Source organism: Aricia agestis, chromosome 18 (genome assembly GCF_905147365.1).
Source record: "Aricia agestis chromosome 18, ilAriAges1.1, whole genome shotgun sequence".
NCBI classification, from domain to species: Eukaryota; Metazoa; Arthropoda; class Insecta; order Lepidoptera; family Lycaenidae; genus Aricia; species Aricia agestis.
The window spans coordinates 12680332-12706596 of NC_056423.1; the positions used below are offsets into that span (position 1 = coordinate 12680332).

Sequence of the window (26265 nt, forward strand, 5' to 3'; positions counted from 1 at the left end):
CCCAAAACAGCCGTGTAGTGTGCACATAATGTTTTTTTTTTTTTAAATTAAACTTTTTTATACCTAAAGCTTATTTAGCGCTACACAACTTAGCTGCATAATGCATTACACAACTTTAGCTTTGCCCAATAGTCAATACCCATAAACTATTTAGTATTTATTTTTGGTAGACTGTTGTTTCTCATATCTATGTTGGTACGTGAGTTAATTAATAACATGTATAATAATCGAAATATTAATTCAACATGGTACCACCTCTTATAGAAATACATATGAGCAAGCGATAGCGCAATCTAGGCGACTCTTGGCGCCATCTGTTCCAGTTTTTGAAACTAACTTAATTTGAACAAATTTACGCATAAACACCCCCTTACAACCCCTTTTTCCAGTAAGCAGTAGACTATGTCCTTTCTCAGGCTTTAGACTATCTGTGTACAAAATTTCATTACAATCGGTTCAGTAGTTTTGGCGCTGTTGTTTTTGAATTTGATATCTAAGTTGGTAGGTGAGTTATTAGTTAATATTAACGTGTATAACAATCGAAAGAATCGTAAAACCTACCTCAACATGGTACCACCTCTTATAGAAATACGCATGAGCAAGCAATAGCGCGATCTAGGGGACTCTTGGCGCCATCTGTTTTGAGTTTTTTGGAACTAAGTTAATTTAACCAAATTTACGCATTTTCACCCCCTTACAACCCCTTTTTCCAGTTAAAAAGTAGCCTATGTCCTTTCTCAAGCTTTAGACTATCTGTGTACAAAATTTCATTACAATCGGTTCAGTAGTTTTGGCGCTGTTGTTTTTGAATTTGATGTCTAAGTTGGTAGGTGAGTTATTAGTTAATAACGTGTATAACAATCGAAAGAATCAAAAATCTAGCTCAATATGGTACCACCTCTTATAGAAATACGCATGAGCAAGCAATAGCGCGATCTAGGGGACTCTTGGCGCCATCTGTTTTAAGTTTTTGGAACTAAGTTAATTTGACAAAATTTACGCATTTTCACCCCCTTACAACCCCTTTTTCCAGTTAAAAAGTAGCCTATGTCCTTTCTCAGGCTTTAGACTATCTGTGTACAAAATTTCATTACTATCGGTTCAGTAGTTTTGGCGTGAAAGCGAGACAGACAGACAGACAGACAGAGATACTTTCGCATTTATAATATTAGTATGGATTTTCTCATTATTTATATTACATATACAGAATGTAACAAAACTAAGTGATAATACTTTAGGGTGTGTATTTGTTCATTGTAGAGAGTTCACTGTGAAAGTAGCAGCGCTGAAAGAACAAAACATTTTTTGTGATTTCTATGAGCAAGCGCCCCAGCGTCACGAGTTTTCCCATACAAAAGTTAAAAAAAAGTTGCTCTTTCAGCGCTGCTACTTTTACAGTGAACTCTACATACACACCCTAAAGTATTATCACTTATTTTTGTTACACACTGTAGAACTATAGATACATCTTTTAACTAGTGACTTTTATGGTTAGAAACACAATACAGATAATTTTACTCGATAAAAAAAAATCCGAAACAACCTCGATTTTAAAAACATTTTGAGTTTTATAGGACTTACAGGGACTCAATCAAAAAATAATTTGGATAGTTCGATTACTATTAAAATTTTACAGGGAAATGTACGGATACAATATGTTTAGTTATACTATTTTTTATCTAAGTAAAAAGGGTTTTTCTTCTGTTTCGCCCTATCAAGGCACGCGGCGAGCGTCGTAACCGCCACTGTACAAGGCGCGCTGATATGAATGTTATTTTAATGTCATTTACGTCGATATTCGCACTGACAGACATTGACCTGCTAATTTAGGAATAACCTCCCCTTAAATCGATTTCAATGGAATTTAGTTTGGAGACATTTTAAGTTTGTTTCAATTTTTATCAAGATAGAATGTAGAGTGCCGGCGCTGTAAACTGATTTGTGCTATCGGAATTACCCAACAAATAGTAGTTAATATGCATACTTAATTGAAAAAATATACCTTTTTTTTAAAGAAATAAGGGTGCCCCCTTATTTCTTAAAAAAAAAGTTATATTTTTTAACGAGCCAACGGGTCACCTGATGGAAAGCAACTTCCGTCGCCCATGGACACTCGCAGCAGCACAAGGGGGGGGGGTTGTAAACTGGGTTTTCTGTGAGAACGTGATATTTCTCCGGTCGAGCCGGCCCATTCGTGCCGAAGCATGGCTCTCCAGCCTATTAATAAGTCATGAAAAAATGTGTATAGTCCATGTGTATGTACTTACTGAATTACTACCACCGACTACAAAATGTGGCGGTACCCACAATTCGCCTAACATTCATGCATCGCGCTATCGAAGTTTCGGAGAACGGCAAGATATATACAACGTCTGAAATGACGTCAGTGGGCTCCGGCCTGACCGAGCATACCACCTCGCTCGGTCGGAAGATCTTCCTTTGGCCGCCACGCACATTCCCACAGTACTATCAGATATCTATTAGTTTCATGAAGATCCAAATTAAGAAATTAAAAAATTTACTTTATATTTCCCTACGCCATTAATCATTAAATAAATTAAATGGGACCATAAAATGATATCATACAGCCATAATTCTTTAGCTTTTCTAAACGTTTAATACACTAAAATGTTCTTAGAGAATCCATTATCAAAATTAAAGGCCAAACTTGGACGGGAATATGAAAAATTGTACGAAAATCCTTTTAAGTGGAAAGCTACGTATGAATTACCAGGATCTCTCGGAAAAACGGCGTGAAATATGATTTTCTTAATAAAATATTAAAGATGTGAAATAAGTAGTGAAAGATTTAGAAGTGAAAGCTTCCACATCGTGTTTGTTCTTTACGCCGGTTTTACTAATGCACATTATATTATGAGCCGAACGACTGAAAAGTCTCATACATATACAATATTTGACGTACTAACAAAAACCATTGAACAACGAATTTTTTTTATGGATCTTACTACTGAAAGTACGAAAGGTCATAATACTTTTACTAAATGCAAACTTAGGTGTAAATAGACATTCTTTTTTTATAAAATAAGGGGGCAAACGAACAAACGGGTCACCTAATGGAAGGCCACTGCCGTCGCTGATGGGCGACATTAGAAGAGCTGCAGGTGCGTGCCTTTTAAGAGGAGTCCACACCACCGATTTTCCATACAAACGCTGTCCCCTGTTTCCTCCCTGGATAATGCCGCTAGAGTTATGATTTTTTCCTGAATGTCTATGGCCACTATAAGAATGTCCCTATGGTTTTTTTTTTCATAATTTTATTATTAAAAAAGATAAGAAAGTCCAAAAAACCAAAAAAATGGCAATATTTTCCTCTGTGTTCAAACACCCAGAAAACAAAACTTGCTAAAATATACAAAAAGAATAAAACATAGGAACCCAGCTCAAGCCTTGCTTTAATTCTTAATGAAAAAAGTACTTAAATCGGTTAAGTTTTGGAGAAGGAATCAGCGGACAACGAATCGATGATTTTCTGTTCTTTTATTAGAACTTTTGTCGTGTTGTCTCTATCGCGCTCTGCGGTGGGAGACTTGAGATTGGTGAGGCAGCAATACATTTTCAAATGCCTATTTTCAATTTCTCTCGCCCCTGGTGTATCCTCTTAAGAGGGAATACGCTCGCTTCTTGAAGGTTTGCAGGTTGCATTGGTCCGGAAATACTGCTGGTGACAGTTCGTGCATTTCATGGAACCATTTCTTTGATTAAGTTGTGACTCTATGAGTCTTCTAACATCTGTGCTATGAGTAAAAAAGTCAGAGTTACTATAGAAGAGTAAACTCTTCTATAGTAATTGTTTTTAGGTAATGTATTTAAATTGTGTTGTGGCTGCGAAAGGCTTTTAATAGCAATTAGTTTAATTCGAACGCTGAACATCGATACCCTTATTCTGATATCAACATCAATGCAGCTTCGATACAGCCCAGCGGGGCTAAAATGGTCGCTTTGGAGAATCATATTATGATTCATTCTTTTAAAATCGCAAAATGCAAGTCTGCTTGCAATTCATATCTAGTAATTCGTACTAATTTGACATTTGTCAGTTTCACAGTTTTGACAATTCATTTACTGAATTGATTGAGGAATTGCGACATCTTATTAACAGCAGTAGTGAATTCTCAATACTTACGTCAAAAAACGTATTATTTCGAGTTTAGGCCTATCATCAGGAGAATCAGCTCGGTTGTGGTGGGTTTGACACGTTGAGACACCCTTTTATGTTCGGGCCACACTAACGAGAAATGCCGTTAATTATCGCGATAATGCTAAATCTTGTTATAGCATTATCGCCTTTAATTAGTGGCATGTAAAGGCGATAATGCTATAACATGTTTTAGAATTAACGCGTTAATTAACGGCGTTTCTCGTAGTGTGGCCCGAGCATTATAGTTTACTATCTGATCCGGCAGACGTTGTTTTGACAAATACGGTATGTTCAGTATGCTAGTGCCTATTTTTTTTTTGGGTCGGGAAATGCTTGAGTCTATCTACTGTTATTATTTCAGACGTTGTCATGGAGATTTCAGAAAAACTTCGATATTGCGATTCAGAATTTTAGATGATTATTTAGACTTAATTTAATTTTTTTTATAATATTTGCATGCTATTTTATATATTAGCTAACAGTGTTAGACCATATGGACCTCATCACCACTGTATTTACCACTTTTACAGCAAATAATTGAATTGAATTGAAAAAAACAGAACTGCGGGGCTAAAATGGTCGCTTTGAAGAATCATGATATGAATCATAATATGATTCATTTTCTGTATTTTTGTACTGGTTTGACATTTATCAGTTTGACAGTTTTGACTATTCGTTTGCTGAATTGATTGAGAGGAATTGCTAAATGTGACCATTTTAGCCCCGCTGATGGCCATTTGGTATGCTACAACCTACGAATAATAAAAACTAAGGAAAAGTAACTCCGTCAAAAAACATGCACCACAATACTTGTCAAAAAAGTGTACCTTAGCTAATTCAATACATTTGCAATATTTAGGTGACCTTGAGCGGTACAAGGCTGACGTTACATGACAGATCAAAAGGAACCAAATTTAAAACGGTAATAGTATGGGAGTTAAGATTCCTTAGTTTTTATTATTCGTAGGCTACAACGTTATTTCGAGATTGAATAATAATAGTAGTTGACCGATACTCCCACTTTACTATACTCACAGGATGAGCATAAAAAATTTCAACACAATCGGTTCAGCAGTTTTGCAAGAATTTTAAACAAAATTTTGTAGTTTTGCGACATTGAAACTATATTGTTGTACCTATGATGATGTAGCAGAATCGACCTTCACTGTGACGTGCATTTTCGGCGGTCATTGAACTTTTACCCATGCATTATTTAAATGTATGTGGAAAATTCGACGACCTCTGTGGCTCAGTTGGTTGGCTGTTGATAGCTCAAGCCGGGGGACGCGGGTTCGAATCCCGCCGACGGAACAAAAAGTTTTCGAAGTTCCTGGGTCATGGATGTGTATTAAATATATGTATCATGTAATAAAAATCTTAAATATATGTATAGTATAAAAGTATTTAATTTATTTCCGTTGTCTGGTACCTGTAACACAAGTCCTTCAGGTACAAACCACGTGGCCAGACTGACGTGGTGTGAAGCGTCCATAGATATTATTATAATTGATAGTTTCTACCCTCTATAATAGCCGAAGCCGTGAAACGTGAGAAAAAATCTAAATCTACTAGACGGATTTTGATGTGATTTAGCTCTAAATATTTAGATGCATTTTATAACCCATTTAAATTTGAACTGTATTTACTATGCCAGAAAATACACATTGATTTGAGTTGCCGCTCGCGGTGTTTGTCTGTATTTTCCAAATTTGGCCCTAACTAAGAATAATGGGTTCTTAGCTCAAAATGTGCGGATCTGAGGTCACATCGGCTTTTCCGTGCAAAATTTACTCAAGTAAAAGTTACGAGTTATATTATTTTTGTAACTTTATTAACGTAGGAAATACGCTTTTAAAGATACTTTCTTAGGTGAAAAACTTCAGAAAACTTTGTAAGCTTAAAGTTATACAAGATTTTTGTTACGAAAACGTTTTGTGGTGAATTAATTTGTTCCTTCCGACGACCTCTGTGGATCAGTTGGTGGCGCGTTGGTAGCCCTAGCCGGGGGTCGCGGGTTCGAATCCCGTCAACGGAACAAAAAGTTTTCAATGTTCCTGGGTCTTGGTGTATTAAATATATTATGTATGATTTTCCCTGTTTTCCTGCTTTTCTCTTGAAGTTTTTTCTGTTTTTTTTTTCCAACGAATGCAAAACCGTAGAAATCGGTTCGTGCGTTCTGGAGTTATAGCGTCAGGAAGGAAAACCCGACTTATTTTTATATATTTCAAACAACTGCCTCACGTTTAGCGCAACGTAAAAATTTGGCAACCAAAAGGGTTGTAAACACCGAGCTAAAACAAGTTGTAAATGTCTGTTTTTCTGTCTGCAGCCAGTAGCCACATTCTATCATCTACAGACTAACGGACTGAAGTATTTTATCTATCTACATACCTTTCTACACACACATTATCACTAAATTCACTGTCACATGCACTTCAAGGTCACCACGCGTGCGGCCCCCTGCGAAACGTGCGCCTCCTCGCCGGGGTAAAAGGGTACTAACGAGAGGGAAACCTACCCCTATCTGTCCTCTCGCTCGCACTCATTACAAATATCACCTATCTCCCTCTTATTTTCCTGCTTTCAACGCGTGGAGTTCCATTGAGCAGTTTTCTTTATGCGTTTTCGTCCGATTAGGTTTTACGGTTAATCGGAAGTTTAGACTCGTGTTAACTATCGAACATTGATTAGCTCGGTAAATAGTGGTTTCGTTTGTATGTTTGAATAAGAATAATATTATGTTAATATATTAGTGCTTCAAAGCTTATTTGGAATCAAAATATTTTTATAGAGTTAAAACTTATAGAGTACTAGCGACCGGCCCTGGCGTCGCACGGGTATAAAATATATAGCCACTGAAAAAATGATTAGGCTATCGATTTTAATCATTTTCAAATAATTTTCCCCGTTTTTCCCACATTTTCCTCTATTTCTTCGCTCTTATTAGTCTTAGCGTGATAAAATATAGCCTATAGCCTTCCTCGATAAATGGGCTATCTAACACTGAAAGAATCATCAAAATCCGTTGCGTTTTAAAGATTAAAGGGAACAAAGCGACATGACGGAAAAAAGCGACTTTGTTTTATAATAATAATTAGACTTAACTTACTTAGATAACCAATTTTCATACTTACAAAAGGCCGAACCTAAGTTTTCTTTCTAAGCATTTTAGTTTCAGGGGAGTATATATAGTTTATACGTGGGAGAGCCATGCTTCGGCACGAGTGGGCCGGCTCGACCGGATAAATACCACGTTCCCACAGAAAACCGGCGTGAAACAGCGCTTGCGCTGTGTTTCGCCGAGTGAGTGAGTTTACCGGAGGCCCAATCCCCTACCCTATTCCGTTTCCTACCCTCCCCTATTCCCTTCCCTTCCCTACCCTCCCCTATTACCCTATTCCCTCTTAAAAGGCCGGCAATGCACATGCAGCTTTTCTGATGCTGCGAGTGTCCATGGGCGACGGAAGTTGCTTTCCATCAGGTGACCCGTTTGCTCGTTTGCCCCCTTATTTCATAAAAAAAAAGAGTATGTATGTACATTTTTAGAATTTGTATCGTATCAAATCGTGTACTAAAATAAAAATAAAATGTATTATCATTAGGTATTTTGAATTAATTATCTTTTCGTTAAATTTTTTTTCGTAATATTCACTCATACCATCCTGTCTACAGTACCTGTCTACAGTACTTATATAAAGACCATTTTATTACCGGGGTGCGTAGTGTCCCTCGTCAATGTCAAATTTGTATAAATTATCGTCAATTTGCTGCCGCGGACAGTTTGGCGGAGTGTTCTGTTGTCGAGGTTGTTTACAACGTCCCTGCTTTTACCCTAAAAGTGTATTGATGAGGTTTATTCACTTTTTCACCTACCACTGTAATAGCCAGATAAAACGTACCTATGAGACGTGTCAGTAGTAGAACCTTAACTACTACAATACAACATTTAATTAGAACCCACAGTTTATGCATAAAATATTAATCCACCCATCCTCATAAACTTCATAATTAATAGTTATATAGTTTAACTATTTTAATGTCGAAAAGAAACATAGTAGACCACGCAGAAGGATATAGTCTGGTCAAAAAGATAATGGCAACATGTACGGTTCTAAATATTCTTAACTGTAGACTGAAGAAAAGTCTTCTAGAAGTCACAATGTCTTAAAAACATTCCTTATTAGTTATTAACAGAAGCCTAACACTTTCTTCTTAACGCAAATACACTATCTCTTACTCACGCAAGCTTGAGGCCCTAGGGTATCGAAGGGCGCCAAGGGCCCTACAGCTGACGAGCGTCTGAGGGCTGCGGTGTCCCTAGCCCTTATAACAATAGGATCAACACTACATCAATTAGGGCTTAGATCTCTTATTAAGATTTCCCGGAAGCTAGGTAAGGATATCATACCTCCAACCAAAACGGGGTGTATAAGTTTGATTTGCATGTCTGTCATGCGTCCAAACGAGTGGACCCATTTTGATGTTACTATGTAGTTTTTTATGTAGTGTGTTTTGTGTTCGAAAAAATTATTTTTATCTACTTCAATGACTTAAGCCCTCTCTACACTCGCGGCGCGAATTGCGGCCGCGATTCACGGCTGCTACGCGCCGTGAACAAATACGGCCCTCTACACTCGCAATCTTCGCATTTACGTTCGCGCATTTGAGTAAAATGGACGTTGAAGTCACTGTTGCTGCTGCTCTGGCATTGTGTGCGACAGCGAATAAAAGCGAGTGTGGATGATGTTCGCATTCGCGCTTCGCGAGCCCTTTGTCGCGGGCCAAATTACCGACACCTTGGGGGGTAAAGCCGCGAAGCACGAACGCGAAGCCGCGAAACCCTCCATACTCGCGGTTCGCGGCCTTTCGCGCCGCGAGTGTGGAGCCCGCATTACGGGTACCAGGCAAGGGAAATATTGAAAAAAAAAGTAGAGGCCAACATCTAGTCTTGTTGTTGTTTAGAATTTTGATGATATTTTTACAAAGATGGATGAGGATAATGTGAATTTCCCGGGGGTGAGATAGATTTTCGGTCGCAAATGAAGCCGCCAACGTGACAATATTACACGCAATAGGTATGCAAATATTAGTCTTGTAACCACAATATAAATTTTATAGAGTATACTAAACCGTATCATTGAAATAAACAAATAAATCAATTACTTAATGAAACTCGATCCAGATAGACACAAGCTTTACGTGAATCGTGATGCTTGTTTTGGTACTTACTTAACTGCATGTATTTTGTTTAGTATAAAGATCCCTAACAAACAAATCTGTTCAGTGGCTTTAGCTTGAAGAGGTATCACCGACACACTTTTAACAATATTAGTATGAAGTAAATCTTACTAATCTTTTATATATATAAAACTCAAAGGTGACTGACTGACATGGTGATCTATCAACGCACAGCCCAAACCACTGGACGGATCGGGCTGAAATTTTGCATGCAGGTAGATGTTATAACGTAGGCATCCGCTAAGAAAGGATTTTGATAAATTCCAACCCCAAGGGGTTAAAATAGGGGATGAAAGTTTGTATATAATAATACTTCTTAACGCGAGCGAAGCCGCGGGCAAAAGCTTATTACAAATGCGTAAGTGTTCTGTCGGTGTCTTCACGCTTTAAAAACCGTTTGCACTGATTTTGGTATTTGGTATGGAGATATTTTGAGTCCCGGAAAAGGACGGAAAAGGAGTCCCGGAAGGATACTTTTAATTCAGGAAAAATGTACGATGTCCGAGTTATAGAGATTTTTTGTTGCGAGCACCGACTAGTAGTCTATATAATATTATGTACTTCAACTCAGTCTACATAGGCTTTATTTGTTTTAATCTCTATCTTTATGAGTCCCCAATATGTCGGTATCTGTAATATAGCCCAATATGTTGTAATATGTGAGCTCCCAACTCCTCAGTATGTAATTAAAGTAGGACGGTGTTATGCGAGTGTCAACAGAGCGTATGTATACTGACAGATATGGAGACGAAATGACAGGTACTTTAACTATTTTTTTTGTGAAAACCCTGTACTTATAGCAGCAGAATAAATTTGCTGTTTCACAGAAGATGACATACTAAGCAGCAATTACTGTCAAGTTATTTCCACACAAAAAGTTGCTTAAAGGTACATACAATATTTAAAAAGTTCTACCATATTTTAAAAAGTAAACAAAGTTACACTTAGATGTTAAACATTCTGTTTGACCGCATTGTAAAAATTTCTTAAATTGTTAATTATCTTGGCATAATATTATTTATTTAGTTTGACAGCTTTTCCAACAATGAAAGTAGAGACCGGCAGTAAAGGATTTGTTTTACAGTTTGTTAACTTTTCCCAAGAGCTTAGTTCATAAAATGTTTTGCCCATAAAAGTTTTCTGTGTTTTTTAAGCCCTGACAATAAAGAGGGGTGTTATAAGTTTGACGTGTCTGTCTATCTGAAGCATCGTAGAATCCAAAAAGTTGAACAGATTTTGATCTAGATTTTTTTGTTTTAATGCTGACTTGATCGAATGCGTTCTTGGTAATAGTTCATTATCATTAGCACCCTTAGTGCTAGAAAATTTTGGGTTTATCTACTTCATGAAAGCTTGTATATTGCATTATTTTATCGGTACAATATTTTGCATTCTAATTCCTGATAGTACTTAAAGTTTATTATTGGTTCCTTTTACTTAAGTTCTGAATTTAATTTTATAAAATACATAAACCTAACTATGTAGAGCTTGTCCTAAAAGTGGTCGGCATAGTTTTTCAATGGATTTAATAAGCACTTTTAGTAGAAATACAGCCTCTTTTAAATTTTATTGTTAGTTCTCTACCTCATGCGTCGTCCGCGCGTTATCCTGGATCATTTACACAACATGACTTACCGGTAAGGGCGGGTACACACAACCCTGTTTACTCACGTAAGGGTAGCCGCACATTAGCGTCACACTAATATCATCGGCTTAATATGATTATACGTCTTTTTTTCATAAAATAAGGGAGCAAACGAGAAAACGGGTCACCTGATGGAAAGCAAGTCGCCCATGGACACTCGCATTAGAAGAGCTGAAGGTGTGTTGCCGAAACGCTAATGCTATTTTTTTTATTTTTTTATTTTTTTTATGAAATAAGGGGGCAAACGAGCAAACGGGTCACCTGATGGAAAGCAACTTGCGTCGCCCATGGACACTCGCAGCATCAGAAGAGCTGCAGGTGCGTTGCCGGCCTTTTAAGAGGGAATAGGGTAATAGGGGAGGGTAGGTATGGGAAGGGAATAGGGGAGGGTAGGGAAGGGAATAGGGTAGGGAATTGGGCCTCCGGTAAACTCACTCATTCGGCGTGAAACAGCGCAAGCGCTGTTTCACGCCGGTTTTCTGTGAGAACGTGGTATTTCTCCGGTCGAGCCGGCCCATTCGTGCCGAAGCATGGCTCTCCCACGTATATGCACCTGCACCTGATGGAAAGCATGTCGCCCATGGACACTCGCATTAGAAGAGCTGTGTGTTGCCGAAACGCTAATGCTACTGTATAAGATATATTACTGCAATGTTTTAATGTTAGATGCAGCACCAGCATAGACAGTAAATAAAAAGTTTTGACAATGTCTCTGTCAATACTCTTATATGACGTGTGCACTTTTGACGTGGGAGAGCCATGATTCGATATCGATGTTGATATCAGAATAAGGGTATCGATGTTCAGCGTTCGAATTAAACTAATTGCTATTAAAAGCCTTTCGCAGCCACAACACAATTTAATACATTACCGAAAAACAATTACTGTAGAAGAGTTTACTCTTCTATAGTAGTACTCTTTATAAGTGGGAGAGCCATTATTCGGCACGAATGGGTCGGCTCCATCGGAGAAATACCACGGGCTCACAGTAAACCAGTGTGAAACAGCGCTTGCGTTGTGTTTCGCCGAGTGAGTGAGTTTACCTACCGGATACCCAGTTCTATACCCTTTTCCCTTCCCTCTCTTATTTCCTTTCCTACCCTCCCCTATTACCCTATTCCCTCTTAAAAGGCCGGCAACGCATCTGCAGCTCGATGCTGCGAGTGTCCATGGGCGACGGAAGTTGCTTTCCATCAGGTGACCCGTATGCTCGTTTCCCCCTTATTTCATAAAAAAAATTGTCGGATTATGGTCGGATTATTGACTGTGCTAGCAGCGCCCTCTACTACGACCTTTGCGTAATATTCCCTATTTCCAGCATCCTTGACGGCATTGTGCGCTGGTCCTTACACAAATAGCGCCCCCATCCGCAGGACTTTCGTCTTTAATATGTGTCAATATCAACATTCTTTCTCCTTTACACGACTACGACCAAAAGGAGGGTAGCGACTTCAACGCTTTTTCAACGTAAATTCAACGATTTCAACAGTCAATGTTAAATTTGTTTGTTTGTTTGACTCTTTTCATGTGCATTTGCTATCTTTTATATTATAGTATTACTTATTATAAAGTGTAATTGTCTGTTCAAATTTAAAACTACTAAACCGATTTTGATTAAATAAGAGCAAATATTCTGAGACTATTTGTATAGTAGGTACTTATAGTTTTGTTATGAGTTGCGGGCAACAGCTTTTAGTTTAATTACAAAATATAGTTAAGAACTAGATGACGAAATATTTAATGCTAAGATCAATTTGTTATCATACTCGAGCAAATAAAATTATGATTATGAAAATTCATTTACAGCGCGTGAACCGTGCATTATTCCGGGACAAAAAGTACTTATCCTATGTCCTTTCCCGGGACCCATAGTATCTAGATACTATAGATATAATATTAGTACGAAAGTATAGATTTACAATTTACTCAAGAATATCTTTATCCCACACCGATTTTGAACAAGAACGTTTTGAGCATTACTTGACATTTCTTGTCTCAGTCCCCTGCCATTCAACGCACCTGGCAGCCACATTTGTCATCGAGATGGCGAAATCAGACGCAAAACATTATTGAAATATCATGAGGGTATCATATCAAGTGACGAAATATTGAAAGTAGGAGAATACAAAAGAGAGATGTTACTATTTCTTCAATTTAATACTTGCCTTTAGAAGAAACTATCTTAACCATACTTTCAAATCTACTAATATTATGAATACGAAAGTATGTCTGTGTGTCTGTCACCTCTTTACGCCTAATCCCCTGAATCAATTTTGCTCAAATTTGGTATAGAGATACTTTTTATCCCGGAAAAATGTACGGTTCCCGCGCTAAACGAATTTTGGCGCAACGGAGATGCGGGCGTCATCTTGTAGATATTTTTAATTGGCAATAGGCTCTGAAAGTACTAGACCGATTTTCATAAAACCATTTCACCGACATAGAGACCTTTTGGTGTAGTGAAAAAAAAATATTTCCCATAAGGTGTTACTAAATATCATTTCAATTTGTGATAACCACTTTTATCACGGCAAATCGTAAAGTTCCTGGAAGATTTACTCTTGCGCTCATTTAGTAAAATTATAAAACTATTCTAAGTAGGTACGGTACGTAGCCGTGTGGTATATAATTTATACAAACTTCCTTATTAAACTTAAAGCTTCTAAATAATTTTTCGTGCCGTATCTTGTAAAACTTAATACCTATCCAAATTCCAAAGTTGGTTAAGCCAAGAGCGAATTTAGTATTAATATCGCAGCCACATTGGAAAATGGACTTTAACGCACACTACGAAGATTGATTTTGGCAATTTTATGTACTTCGGCGCGGCTGTAAAGTGTCTACGGGTCCCGAAACAATTTACAGATGGGCCCCGGCGTGCCCCCGCGTGCTCCTGTGTGCCCCTGTGTCCCTACAGTGCCCCCAGACAACTTTATGGCCCCTGTGTATTAGTTTAAAATTATGTATGATCAAAAATAATAGAGGTTTGTCAGTAGGTTTGTTAACTAAAATGTTGTTTTAGAAGTTCAGAATATTTCTTATTTATAAAAAAAAAAAAACTCAATTTCTCTCAACTCAAAAGCAATTTCCGTCGCCCAGGGACACTCGCAGCATCAGAAGAGCTGCAGGTGCGTTGCAATAGGTGAGGGTAAGGATGGGAAGAGAAGGGAATAGGGGAGGGTAGGGAAGGGAATAGGGTAGGGTGGGATTGGGCCTCCGGTAAACTCACTCACTCGGCGAAACACAGCGCAAGCGCTGTTTCATGCCGGTTTTCTGTAAGCCCGTGGTATTTCTCCGGTCGAGCCGGCCCATTCGTGCCAAAGCATGGCTCTCCCACGAAAACTCAAACTGCTGTCATAATATTATGTCACGATATAGCTATCATGTGTCACGATAATTATGTGCCTATTTGCTATTTGACATAGGCTACATACCGGTACGTCCTGGTGGCAAATAGAATAATAAAAATTAAAAGCCCTCATTTTTACCTAAATTTTACTTTATTACTTCCTTACTAAGAGATGATTTCTTGACGTTCAATGAAGATTTTAATATAAACCACATACATTTTTGGCAACTCCACATTTAATTAAAATTAGGTAATCGTCAAATTAAACTCTCGCGCCTGTTAAAACCCCAGAATACAATTCTAGGCGAATTTTAACCACAGGCTCTAGTTATTATAAACAGTAATATAACACTTTTAATAAAGCCAAAAACCCCGTCGACCGTCGCGCGTCGTACAAACAGCAAAGAGCGCAACGCTGACAAAGCCGGCCCGACCTACTTCGCTACTTGGTGTACAATGCGGCTGCCTGCTGCAGACCGAAGTGTGGTCAGATACGCCTCGGCTCGATCGGCTTTAAGGCCAAATCGCGGCCTTAAGAGGGAACGCGCGTGCGAATTTAAACGAAGAAAATATCATCACGCCTCACCCTGCGCCGGCACGTGTATTGTGATACCCACCTGCTTTTTGTGCCTATTACGTCAGATTTAGTTCTCTCCCCCGCATTGGGGGCGCTGATTCCGCTTCAAATAGGCACAAAAAATAGCTGTCATTTCAAAGGGTATCATAAGTCCAGCGTACTTGTATAGAGGAGGTCAGTGGATAGAGACAGATACAGTAAATCGAGGTAACGTAGTCCTCTGAATCCTCCTTCAAAATAGAGCCTATCTAATTATTATCTTAATATATATATTTCTTGTGTGCGTGTGTATGTGACTGAACTCCTCCTAAACGACTGGACCAATTTTGATGAAATTTTTTGTGTGTGTTCGTGGAGATTCGAGAATGGTTTAGATTTACAGTTTGGTCTACTGGAAAATGTTTTTTCAATTAATTTCTTATTTATAAGGAGTTGTTGATTTTGGAATGTTTTACATTAGATCCGGCGGACGGCGCTATCATCGCATTCAATATTATTCTATTTCAATTTTAGTTTGTCCTGACAGATGGTGCTACGATTAATTTGAAAAAAATTTTGTTATTCAATTCATGTGCTGATTAAAATATTAAATAAATAACACATAGGCTACAATTTTAACCGACTTTCAAAATGGGGGAGGTGTTATGTTCGTTTTCTTATATTCAACGATTACTCCGCCGTTTGTTAACCGATTTTCAAAATTTTTCTTTTGGTATATAGGGTATCATCCCAATTTGGTATTATATTCAGAAAAGTGGTGATCTGATGAAGGATCCATAAGTAATCGAGGGAACTCCTCAAAACTTATAGGGAAACATATGGTGACTTCGGTTTCGTGAGAAGTATTCTAAGCATATGCTACCAACAAGTAAGATTTTGCACCGAGATATACCTGGTATACCGTGGTTCGGAAGGTGCTGAGAGAATTCCTGATTCTTTATAGATACAAGTTTGGGAGTTTCGGCGTTGTTTTAAAAACAGAAAGCATATGCTACTATGCAAATTACATTCTTCATCATCATCATCATCATCATCACTACCATATTATACCATTTCATAGTCTTTTAGATCGAGACTCGAGTTTGTCAAGCGATAATTAAAAAAAATCTATATCTACCTAATATTATAAACCTGAAGAGTATGTTTGCTTGAACGCGTCAATCTCAGAAACTACAGGTCCGATTTAAAAACTTATCTCAGTGTTAGATAGATCATTTATCGAGTAAGACTCATCATTTATCGAGAAGGTTATATTATATTATTACTCTAAGACTAATACGACAGAAGAAACTCAGGAAAATGTGGGAAAAACGGGGGAAATATTTTTTATGGGAAAATGTACCTACGGATTCTGTAAAATTTCTAATTTACGCGGGCGAAGCCGCGCGGGACATCTAGTATTTTTATAAATATCTTCAGAACGTAATCTGCCGCTCTCCTAGGTCGCTGCTGCCCTTAGGCCGCAGCCTATACGGCCCATTTATACTAACAAAACTAAGCGATAATACTTTAGGGTGTGTAATGTGTATGTGTCCCACGGAGCTAATACTAAGATGTGTCCCAAAGAGTTAACTGTGAAAGTAGCAGCGCTGAAAGAGCAAATTTTTTGTGATTTGTAAATTGTATGGCTAGCGCCCCAGCGTCAGGCATTTTCCCATGCAAAAGTTTCAAAAAAAGTTACTCTTCCAGAGCTACCACATTGACATTGAATCCAATATAGGGATTAGGGGACTCATACACATCCTTAAGTATTATCACTTGGTTTTGTTACACCCTGTATACAGCATGACTGGTGAGACATGATCAATACTTAAGGAGAGTACTTACTCGGTACTCGATTCTCAATATAATCTATATATATAAAAATCAATTGCTGTTCGTTAGTCTCGCTAAAACTCGAGAACGGCTGAACGGATTTATCTTATCTTGGTCTTGAATTATTCGTGGAGGTCTAGGGAAGGTTTAAAAGGTGAGAAAAATTTTGGATGTGTGGCGGTACCCACAAATCGCCTAATATTCCTGCATCGCGCTATCGAAGTTTTCTGAGCGCGTCGGTATATATACGACAGCTGAAATGTATCACGTGGGCTTCGGCCTGACCGAGCATAACACCTCGCTCGGTCGGAAGATCTTCCTTTAGCGTCGCCACGCATTATCCCACAGATGTATAGATGCATGGATGTATATGTAGATGTATGGATGTTTGTTACTCTTTCACGCAAAAACTACTGAACGGATTTTAATGAAACTTTACAATAATATAGCTTAAACATCATAATAACACATAGGCTACAATTTTAACCGACTTTCAAAATGGGGGAGGTGTTATGTTCGTTTTCTTATGTTCAACGATTACTCCGTCGTTTGTTAACCGATTTTCAAAATTTTTCTTTTGGGTATCATCATAAATATAGGGTATCATCCCAATTCGGTATTATATTCACAAAAGTGGTGATCTGATGAAGGATCCATAAGTAAACGAGGGAACTCCTCAAAAATTATAGGGAAATATGTGGTGACTTCGGTTTCGTGAGAAGTATTCTAAGCATATGCTACCAACAAGTAAGATTTTGAACCGAGGTATACCTGGTATACCGTGGTTCGGAAGGTGCTGAGAGAACTCCTGATTCTTTATAGATACAAGTTTGGGAGTTTCGGCGTTGTTTTAAGAACGGAAAGCATATGCTTCTATGCAAATTACATTCATCATCAACATCGTCATCATCATCACTACCATATTATACCATGTTATTGGTAAGTACTTTTCATAGTCTTTTAGATCGAGACTCGAGTTTGTCAAGCGATAATTTAAAAAAATCTATACCTACCTAATATTATAAACCTGAAGAGTATGTTTGCTTGAACGGAATCGGAGGAACTACAGATCCGATTTAAAAACTTATTTCAGTGTTAGATAGCTCATTTATCGAGTAAGAACTAAGACTATAGGCTAAGACTAATACGACCGAAGAAACTCAGGAAAATGTGGGAAAAACGGGGGAAATATTAGAAATTACGAACTACTGGAGCAATTTTTATGGCAATATTTGGCACAGATATAGAGTAGACCAAGTGAAGGGAGTAGAGACATAAGAGCTATTTTTAATGGGAAAATGTACGGTTTCCGTAAAATTCCTAATTTACGCGGGCGAAGCCGCGCGGGACATCTAGTTATGTAATAAAATTAGGTAAGTACTTAATTTTCCCTTTAAATAAATGAATCATGGACACTTCGTAAATTACTATGCGGCCCGCGCGGCGACGTCATGCGTTGGGCAAATAATTATTTAACTTTAAGCTACATTTACTCAGTGATCAATTGATATTATTTTTGTTCAACTCATATAATAGCCAAATATCACGTCCTCGTGTATTGAACATGTCTCACCAGTCATGCATGTCCAGGGCGGATGTCCTGTCTGTCCCTACCTAGTGTTGCGCTAGAAATCGGCAGGTCGGAGTGGAAATGTGTCACCGTAGCTTTGTGCACATCACTTCGAATACTCATTTTTGATGAGAACACGGAGCTTTGCCGACAGCGAAACCACGGAGGAGTAATGAGTATGACAAAATCCTTACCTAATATACCTCCCACACCGGTTTCGATGACGGTGGCCAGTTTCATTGAAACCAGGCCAGGCTACGCAGGAGTGATTTTATATTGCCCGAGTGTGTGCGCAGCACACAAGAGCACTCTCTATCCCTTTACTCTCGTAACCCAGTGGGAGGGAAGACCGACACGACTGGCGAGAGATCAGGCGCAGGACCGACTTTTTACATGCCGACGCATGGATCATCTTACTTTTCGATTTACATGACAGATATGGTGATAATTTAAGAGAAAGGAAGGAGGGTGATAGTTTTTATCAGCGAAAAATGCACGGTTCTGAAGCAACAAAAATGTATAATTAACCAACAACCCCTCCGGCCTCCCCCCTCCCTCCTCCCAAAGGGGTCTAATTACAGTCACATGATTAATGAGTCCGAAATGTTAGAACAAAATTTATACGATTTTAACGATTATTTGAGTTGGCTGTTTTGGTCGCATTTTTACGCCCTTGGGTATAATTTTTGAGTAATGATAGTAAAGTATTAAATATTCATTAATCGTAACAACTCCATATACTATACTCAATACTTACATCAGCGGTTCTCAAATTTTTTGACGGTGGGACCATCAAAAAAAGACATTTTTTATGGACTCTCCAAAAGAAAGTTTTGTCTTTGATTGGATCGTCTGTATACTGGGTATCTGATGACATTTATAATAACAATGTGTGAATCGGTCGCGGAGCCCCTACAAGGCCTTTGCCCCCCAGAACTCCGTGGGGCACACTTTGAGAGTGGTTGACCTACATGATTACTCAATATCTTAAATGAGAAAATGTGTTCGTCTATCCCACTTCTAAAGTAAATCAATTTTAATGAAACATACAGTTTTCAAAACTCGAGAAAGGAGATTCAGCCAATTTCAAACAATTTTATAGTCTGTCAAGAGAGTGAAGAAATTAAAAAGTGGCAACATCGTAGTGTCATCCGTTTCAAATCAATTTAAGAAAAAAGGGATGACACTACGATGTTGCCACTTTTTAATTTCTTCACTTTCTTGACAGACTATAGAACCTTTAACTCTCAGCAAAACAATGTTATGTTTCAATGATGTATTTCAATTTCGTTCAATCGCGGATTCTTGGAAATCTATTGTTATTCTATTGTTGTCGCGGTCGCCGGTGTCCTTATGGGGGTTGAGAGGTTAAACGCTATCTTTGAAATATTCCTTTACATTTCAGTATCGACTAACCCTAACAGTATTTTTTCATATTAAGTATAACTAACTCAAAAATTATTATTCAAAATATTTTTTTTTCAACTACTTACTTACTTTCTGAACGTTGGTGCTATGGTGCCTACCATACACTTATACAGGGTGTAATAAAAATAAGTGATAATACTTTAGGGTGTGTACGTGTTCCTTGTAGAGAGTTCACTGTGAAAGTAGCAGCACTGAAAGACCAAAATTTTTTCCACTTTTGTATAAGGAAACTCGTGACGCTCGGGTCCTTGCCCATACAAAAGTGAAAAAAAACCTCGACTTTCAGCGCTGCTACTTTCACAGTGAACTCTCTACAAGGAACACGTACACACCCTAAAGTATTATCTCTTATTTTTATTACACACTGTATACTATATAATTATATTTATAGATATCCTTACAGTATACTAACATATAAGTATATTATATTTACAGTTTTAGAGCCCAAAGTGTCCAAACCCGTGCAGAAGCGAAGAGGCAAGCAATGAAACGCAGTGTTAGTGACAAACCATTTATTTACAGACTATTTACAGAGGAGAGAGTAAAGGTATGAACGACATTAGTATTTAAACAGTCAGGTTAAAAAAAAAGCAAAACTAGTATGCTCATTTTGGGTAACTTTGAATTGCGGTTTAACTTTAAAACTTTGAAAGTTAAAGTGCAATTCAAAGCTACCCAAAATGATAATTTGGTTAGATTTTCTCAAACATGCGTTCTATTGAATTCTCCGTTATTTGCTCGGATTAAGTCAAAGTTAATACGACCAAATATCGTAAATCCACAATCATTAATTACACAAAAGATAAGTAAATCAAAATAAAAAAATCTACAATAAAAATAAATCCCTTACCACTTGTTAAAAAAATGAAAAAAATTTGTTAGTCTATCAACTCCATACCTTTACGTAACAAACCACGGAAATTGGAGTCAAATCAGCACTTTAACAATCAAACTATACAGAACTACCATATTTATTACTGTAAATAAATAAAGCGATACGATAATCGCAAGATACACTTAGCATTATCCAAAATCGCTAGATAGTTACTGTGTATAGTAACGAACGGATTTTGTCTAAGTTTCTAAACACTCTAGGCCGAAAAAACGCGACCGAAGTTCGGCATGATTACGCCTGCAATGTATTTTAAATTAGCGATGACACACCATGCCGAAATTACGTCGCATTATATTGTATGCGTAATCATGCCGAACTTCGGCCGCGTATTTTCGGCCTAGTGTACTTAGACACTTGGGCTTTTCCTATCATATTGTTTGTGGCATGTTTGTGGTCACCCGCGCGTGGATGTTGTCCGCATGTGAGTGACAACATGCTACTGGCCACGCGCGTGTTGAACGCGTAACAGGAAAACATATATAAAATGATAGGATGCAGCAGCTTGCATACGGCCCCAGATCCGCGCGCGGGCGTTGACACGCATGACGGAATATAGCGCTTAACTAATACTGTACTATATATACCGGCTGGTACTCGGCCGCTTTCACCATGACCTTGGCCGCTGACTCCAACTTCCGTCTCGCGTTAGTCCAAAGCGCACCAAACCCGCACTCACCCTGCCTGTCCGGCGTCTTCCGATCGGAGGACTGGCGTTCGCGGGCCGGACTCGACCGGACGTCCCGCTCCGAACTATCCCGATCCGATTTCGATTCCCGATCCGATTTCGAGCTATCGCGAACCGAGCTCGACACCTCGCGTACCGAACTCGAACTGTCCCGATCCGATTTCGAGCTATCGCGAACCGAGCTCGAAACATCCCGATCCGATTTCGAGCTATCGCGAACCGACATTGAGCTCTCGCGAACCGAGCTCAAACTTTCCCGATCCGACTTCGAGCTGTCCCGATCCGAGCTCGATTTCTCCCGATCCGATTTCGATTCCCGATCCGATTTCGATCCCCGATCGCGTATCGCCTGCTCCGCACCGGGGGCGGGCGGCGCGTGCGCGCGTATGAACGCCCAGTCCTCCTTCAGCTTGAGTACTCGTTCGCGCACCTCGGGCGAGACAGTCTGCTTGGCGGCGACGCACTCCCGCTCAATGTTGTTGTAGTTCTCTATGACCTCGCGTATCTCCGCTTCCTTGTCGTTGATGCTCGTCTGCAAAAAAAAAATTGTTACAATCAGAGAATAGAACGAACGTTGTCTGGTCGTGTCATGTCAAGTTAATTTTGGGTTCGGGGTATATAAAGTATTGGTCTAGTTTCTCAGAATGTTTTTCTAAAAGATTTTTAACGCTGTTAATCTACCAACGATGACAACCGCGTTATAGCTGATCTTCTGTTTCATACGGCAATGTGTCATCAAACACGTTGCATCTCGCTCTATCGCTAACATGTCACTTTTTCGCAATTCGCAGTGTTGGTGTACTCTATTCTGCTCTTTTATAATTCCGGACGTCACGTTATCGTGGACGCCGATTCTACAGTAAAACGTTGGGTACGTTAAATGCCCTTTTGATTTTACGCACCGCAGACGTTTTGTGCGGTTCAGAAGAGTGTAGACGTCGTGATGTCCTCTAACGTGCACGTTAAAATGTAATCGTCGACGGAAATTTAAAAGCGTCTTCATATATTACCATACATTTTACTTCAGTATGTTGTCGTTTTACCGCGGACGACCACGATATTACCGCCACGTCCAAGATAATTAAAAGCGCACATTCTATGTAGCTTTAGTTCAAACAAAAATTGGCTTTAAAATGCGCCGTTTCTCGGGAATACGACGTGCTGGAACGCTTTTTGCTCTCTAATTATAAGAAGTATTCACTCTGTCACTCACTTGGCTGTCTTCTCACAAGTGGTCTTACCTGGGCACCTGTTACTTACCAACTATCTTGGCGTGACAGACTTAACTGACATGGCTACGCCTCCAGCAGCAAACTGAAGACTAGCTAATCATGATAGATTTTACTAGCACAAACATTACACAGACTGACAGACACACTTTCGTAGATATTAGTAACGATCATCCACTATAATACGACGCACCTGCAGCTCGCCGCGGTCCACGCTGACTGTGGGCGGGAGCGCCAGCCTGGCCCGGGTCTCCATGGCCCAGGGCAGGGCGGCGTCGAGGCGCGCGGAGTACTTGGTGAGGGCGGCCAGCTTGCCCCGCACGTAGTCCGCGTGCGCAGAGACGCTGGACTGTGCCTGATGATAATGAGGGATACAAATCCATACTTGAATGGAGTGAATATACTCATAGATATAAGCAATTTTTAGTAAACAGTAAATTTTTCGGTTGAAAAAGAATCAGCTGCTCCATACAAAAGCGCCTTAGCGCCTCACCAATCTATACTAATATTATAATTTTGCAGAGTTTGTTTGTTTGTTTGTTTGAACGCGCTAATCTCAGGAACTACTGGTCTGATTTGAAAAATTATTTTACTGTTGGATAGCCCATTTATCGAGGAAGGCTATAGGCTATATTTTATCACGCTAAGACTAATAGGAGCGAAGAAATAGAGGAAAATGTGGAAAAACGGGGGAAATTATATGAAAGGGCTTATTTGAAGGCGCTAATCTCAGGAACTACTGATAGGATTTGAAAAATTATTTCAGTGTTAGATAGCCTATTTATCGAGGAAGGCTATAGGCTATACTTTATCACGCTAAGACTAATAGGAGCGAAGAAATAGAGGAAAATGTAGAAAAAACGGGGGAAATTATATGAAATTGCTTATTATCTTAAGAACTACTGGAGTAATTTGTATGTTATTTGGCAAACATGAAGAGTAGACCACCACATAGGCTATTTTTTGCGGAAAATGTACGGTTGCGTGAAATTCCTAAATAACGCAAGCGAAGCCGCGCGGAACATCTGTATTAATATAATAAAAGCGTAGGAAAGTCAATTCTGTACATTGAATATTTTTGTACAATAAATAATACTTGGGATGTGATCTATTATGCTAACGCGGACGAAGTCGCGGGCAACAGCTAGTGTTTGTATGAAACAACAGATTCTTTTAACATAAGTTCAAGTGTTTATATGTTTACTTTAAACTATATTGTTTCCTAATATTAAATACTTTCTTAGCATAATGTAATTTGCTCAGAAGATACATTATTTAAGGGTATAAATATTGATCACTAAAATAATTCACAAACATCCTTTTACGTGGTAGAGCCATGCTTCGGCACGAATGGGCCGGCTCGACCGGTGAAATACCACGGGCTCACAGAAAACCGGCGTGAAACAGCGCTTGCGCTGTGTTTCGCCGAGTGAGTGAGTTTACCGGAGGCCCAATCCCCTACCCTATTCCCTTCCCTACCCTCCCCTATTACCCTATTCCCTCTTAAAAGGCCGGCAACGCACTTGCAGCTCTTCTGATGCTGCGAGTGTCCATGGGCGACGGAAGTTGCTTACCATCAGGTGACCCGTTTGCTCGTTTGCCCCCTTATTTCATAAAAAAAAAAAAACATCAACATACAGAGACCAATGTAATAAGTTCATCCCAATTTAGGAGCCAATTTCAATTAATTGATACAAGGAATTTAATTTCTTAAAGCTTAAAATAATTTCATACATACATATATGTATGTATGAAGTTATATATACATACGAGCTTTTGCCCGCGGCTTTGCTCGCGTTAAGAAGTATTATTATATACAAACTTTCCTATTTTAACCCCTTGGGGTTGGAATTGATCAAAATCCTTTCTTAGCGGATGCCTACGTCATAACATCTACCTGCATGCCAAATTTCAGCCCGATCCGTCCAATGGTTTAGGCTGTGCTACGTGCGTTGATAGATCACCATGTCAGTCAGTCACCTTTGAGTTTTATATATACAGAGTGTAACAAAAATAAGTGAGAATAATTAAGGGTGTGTACGTGTTCCTTGTAGAGAGTTCACTGTGAAGGTAGCAGCGCTGAAAGACCAAAATTTTTTTTCACTTTTGTATGGGGAAACTCGTGACGCTCGGGCCCTTGCCCATACAAAAGTGAAAAAAAGATTTCGTCTTTCAGAGCTGCTACTTTCACAGTGTGAACTCTCTACAAGGAACACGTACACACCCTAAAGTATTATCACTTATTTTTGTTACACACTGTATAGATACAACATACAATCAGAACTACAGACGTAATCTAAGAATGCACGCATATTTAGGCTCTGAGCTTCTCTCAAAGCGCGCACATAAGGGAAGGTAATTGTCTGCTAGGGCGGCTAGGGTGGCTAGACTGAAGGGCTCTCGGGAAGGGTTCAGTTAATTCCGCCCAACAATACGTTTTACTACTAATTATACACTCTGTTTTTGAATACGGTCTACCAAACCTTTACTTTTAAATATTTATTGTTTAATAAAAAAATTCAGATGTCTTTGCAAGTTAGTTCATACTCTATTATTTTTTATTTGTATACTAATCGATTGTCTTTCAAATATGAAATATGTCTTTTAGACTCGTTCTGAAGCTTTACTTTACCAACAGCTAAGATGAGACTATCGGCTACACATAGAGACATTTAAATAAAATTTATTCATTTCATTTCATCCCATTGTTGCAAAGCATGTTGTATTTCACCTTTCATCGAAACACAGTTCATCCATAAAAAACTGTGCTGTGTTATTTTGTTAAATGTGATTCTGTTGAATCAATAAATAAATAAATAAAATATGGTAGCTGTATGTTAATGTGTGTAGTTTGTGCCAAAATCTTCATTAAATTAAATTAATCATTAAATGTACCGCTTTTTAGTATTTTTTTTAAATCGGTATCTCCTGTGTGTCAACATAACATAAACCACGCTACGCGGGAAATCTCGACTCCCGGTGAGTGTCCAAATAAAGTAAAAATAAAACGACGTGCGTTATAGTAAACATCAAAAGAATCTATATTAGTCTTTACGGCTTCACGCCATTGTAAGTTGTAACTTATTTTAAATGTTTTGTGTAGTTAATTCATAAAAGTCAAACATGTTTCAATCAAGTTCATTGCTCGCTACTGTAAGAGCCAGTCCACACGAGCGTTGCGTCGACGCAGCGCTGCCGTTTAGGCGGGTCCACACCAAGCGAGCCGCCGCGGGCGAGGCCCGCCTCGCGCGGCATGCGCCGCACGCTCGCTTGGTGTGGACGTTGCTCGCCCGAGGCAGGCGCATGCTCACGCTCGGGCGAGCGCGCGCGCGGCCGAGCTGAGCGGTGTCGGTTTTTTGAAATGCTCAAAGGCGCCTCGGTCGTTTGCTTTGACCACAGTGTGGACGTCACATTTTTTGGTTTGTGCCGCGGTCAAAAATGAACGATCAGAGTCGACAACTAATAAGATTATACGCCGCAAATGGCTGGCAATGGTATGGCTTTGGGATGCCAGGGATCCCAACTGTGTACGCCCGTCCGCCTCGCCCTCGGAGAGCATGCCGGCGCTGCGTTATTACGAAGCAGTCTTAACGTCAACACCCCCTCCCGCTTCGTCTCGGGGGCTGCTGTCCGTCATGTGTGCGTTGCAACGACGCAGCGCGCCGTGTGAACACC

General features: G+C 39.2%; 1 protein-coding gene across 1 annotated transcript in view; it reads right to left on the bottom strand.

Moving 5' to 3' along the window:
- The window catches only part of LOC121736245 (dystrophin, isoforms A/C/F/G/H), a 523358-nt gene that overhangs the window by 430873 nt on the left and 66220 nt on the right, over positions 1-26265 (bottom strand). Inside the window, exons 38-39 of the mRNA XM_042127329.1 lie at positions 22784-22945; positions 21353-21893 (exon numbers count right to left, since the gene is read on the bottom strand). Coding sequence (XP_041983263.1) covers positions 21353-21893; positions 22784-22945 — 703 coding nt within the window. The remainder of the gene's footprint in view (positions 1-21352; positions 21894-22783; positions 22946-26265) is intronic.